This window comes from Salvelinus sp. IW2-2015, unplaced genomic scaffold, assembly GCF_002910315.2.
Source record: "Salvelinus sp. IW2-2015 unplaced genomic scaffold, ASM291031v2 Un_scaffold2803, whole genome shotgun sequence".
Taxonomy (NCBI): Eukaryota; Metazoa; Chordata; class Actinopteri; order Salmoniformes; family Salmonidae; genus Salvelinus; species Salvelinus sp. IW2-2015.
This window is the reverse complement of record NW_019944103.1, coordinates 60,670-63,616: the sequence shown is the minus strand read 5'-3', so window position 1 is coordinate 63,616 and position 2,947 is coordinate 60,670. Positions and strand designations below refer to the sequence as shown.

Below are 2,947 nucleotides of genomic sequence, written 5' to 3'. Positions count from 1 at the left end.
CGACCAAACCATTTCAATATGGACCTCGCTTTGTGCACGGGGGCATGTTCGTCCTGAAACAGGAAAGGGCCTTCCCCCGAACGGTTGCCACAAAGTTGGAAGCATAGAATCATCTAGAATGTCATTGTATGCTGTAGCGTTAAGATTTCCTTCACTGGAACTAAGGGGCCTACCCGAACTTTCATGATTTTCCAGGAGTTTCATATTATTCAGCACAGACGACCCCCCTCTACGGCCAAATTCAAAAACCAAGGCAGCACTGAAAATGAGAGATTTGTTTTCACATGGCTTGCTAGCGGCTAGCGAGTATTTTTATTTTTAAAAGGTTCAGGAGGATGTAAAATGTCATAGAAAATAAATATCTTCGCAGGCTTCATGTGATGGTTTTCCACAAAAGACACAATCATTCAAAGATAAATGACTGCCTTTGTCTGCCAGAACTGTTGAAAGGGCGTTACCGAGATGGTTGAAAATGTCGAAGGACTGCAAACTGTTGCGTTAAAAACGTTTTTTTCGTTTAATTTGTTTAGTTGTGGCTTTTGATGAGAGGGATGTGATTGACAGTTGTGTAAGATACTGTGATCAGGTACGTGAAGCAGGTACGTGACGGGTACGTGAGCGGTACGTGAGCGGGTACGTGAGCGGGTACGTGAGCGGGTACGTGAGCAGGTACGTGAGCAGGTACGTGAGCAGGTACGTTGAGCAGGTACGTGAGCAGTACGTGAGGAACTGCCTTGTCTGGTACTAATAGATGCAGCAAAAGCCTTCACAGATCATTTGAGGAGAGGAGGTTGTCGATTATTAAAACCTATTCTCTATTACAACTGACGGTGCCCCCCCCCATAAAGGACTCGCAAGGTAAGAGACCTGCCCGGTGGTTAAATTGTCACTTATTATTCAAAAGAGAATCTGTGTTCCAAGATCAAGCCTGTGCTGCTAATGGTCAGCGCCTCTGTTTAGCGAGCTAATGGAATTCTGCCGTTTGTGAGCAATTAGATATTCAATAGCACAATTAGTTGTAAAATGCACGTATGAAAAATCCACATAAGCCGAGCACACAGATCGTCTGTCCGTAACCTGCAACAGATCGTAGATCGGTGTGGAAGAACTTGACTGGCCTGCACAGAGCCCTGACCTCAACCTCATCGAACACATTTGGGATGAATTGGAACGCCGACTGCGAGCCAGGCCTATTCGCCCAACATCACTGCCCGACCTCACTAACGCTCTTGTGGCTGAATGGAAGCAAGTCCCCCACAGCAATGTTCCAACATCTAGTGGAAAGCCTTCCCAGAAGAGCGGAGGCTGTTAAAGCAGCAATGTTCCAACATCTAGTGGAAAACCTTCCCAGAAAAGTGGAGGCTGTTATAGCAGCAAAGGGGGGGACCAACTCCATATTAATGTCCATGATTTTGAAATGAGATTTTCAACGAGCAGTGTCCACATACTTTTGGTCATGTAGTGTATCGTAGCTTTAAATAGCTGTGGTAGAACCTTACAGTAAGTCATAACAGTAGAGATGGAAGCAAATGGAAGAGGTGTAAACTGCATCTATCACTAATAGGTTGTTGAGAGATCTACATCGATTACCTCCAATCAGAAATAAGGATTCAGCACACATGACCAACCACGTGGTAGACAAGTAAATTATACTGTAAATGTTTTCTAGAAAGATTCCCCTCTAAACAGGACTTACCTTCTGTGTGTATGGAGTAGGTTTTGAAAGCGGTGCTGAGCTGGGCTTTCTCGAGCAATCTGAGTAGCTTCTCTGGTGGACTCCTGTCCCATCGTTTCCGCTCTCTGTTCTCTACAGAATTAATGGATATATTRWTWYWWTWAAWWAATKWYWATWWAWYYAWAWKGTTTTATTTTATTGAATGGTGAAATCTGAGGGCAGATTGTAGGACTCAAATGTTCGTGAACGCTTTAGTGACTCAAAACATCACTTCTCAAATGTTGATTGCAAATATATATTGTGGATGTTCATTCTACGTTGTTTTAGTGTGCCTGGATTCTCGTCAAGCATTGTTTCAGTACCTCTAGGAGTGTGTCAAGCATTGTTCAGTACCTATCTAGGGTGTGCCTGACCTGTCTCAGTGAGAGTACCTGCATACCTGAATGTGTCTGCTGTAGTTGCCAGACTCCCAGAGAGAGAGGTCTGTCGTAGCAACACCTGTAGAGCTGTGTCTGAGGGCCTGGCCCACTGCTACGAGGGCCACGCTGCTCTCTACTAGGTGCTGCTCTCAGCAGGGCCTCAGCAGGGCCACACGGACTCCAGACCTGTATGAAGACATGATCAAACACGTAACTCCTATATATATTTATATATATATATACACAACAGCCGTGGCTAAAAGTTGAGAATGACACAAATATTAATTTCCACAAAGTTGCGCTTCAGTGTCTTTAGAAATTGTCAATGTTACTATGGAATACTGAAGTATAATTACAAGCATTTCATATATGTCAAAGCTTTTATTGACAATTACATGAAGTGATGCAAAGAGTCAATATTTGCAGTGTTGACCCTTCTTTTTCAAGACCTTCGCAATCCGCCCTGGCATGCTGTCAATTAACTTCTGGCCACATCCTGCTGATGCAGCCCATTCTTGCATAATCAATGCTTGAGTTTGTCAGAATTGTGGTTTTTGTTTTCCACCTGCTCTTGAGGATTGACCACAAGTTCTCAATGGGATAAGGTGTGGGGAGTTTCCTGGCCATGGACCAAATAATAGATGTTTGTTCCGGCCCACAGACGGCCTATCTAGGCGGTGTGTCAAGCATTGTTTCAGTAACCTATCTAGGGGTGTGTCAAGCCATTGTTTCAGTACCTATCTAGGGGTGTGTTCTGGCATTGTTTCAGTACTTGAATAGGGGGTGTGTCTGGCAAAAAAATGTTTTTCACACAAGGACACTTTGCCCATAGAGGGGCTTAAAAGAACTAGTC

At 44.1% G+C, this 2,947-nt stretch overlaps 1 protein-coding gene across 1 annotated transcript in view; it reads right to left on the bottom strand.

Moving 5' to 3' along the window:
- nek3 (NIMA related kinase 3) overlaps window positions 1-2,947 on the bottom strand; it is a 42,632-nt gene that overhangs the window by 14,001 nt on the left and 25,684 nt on the right. The window contains 2 exon segments of the mRNA XM_070440660.1: window positions 1,697-1,807; window positions 2,115-2,280. Of these exon segments, the coding sequence (XP_070296761.1) occupies window positions 1,697-1,807; window positions 2,115-2,280 (277 nt within the window).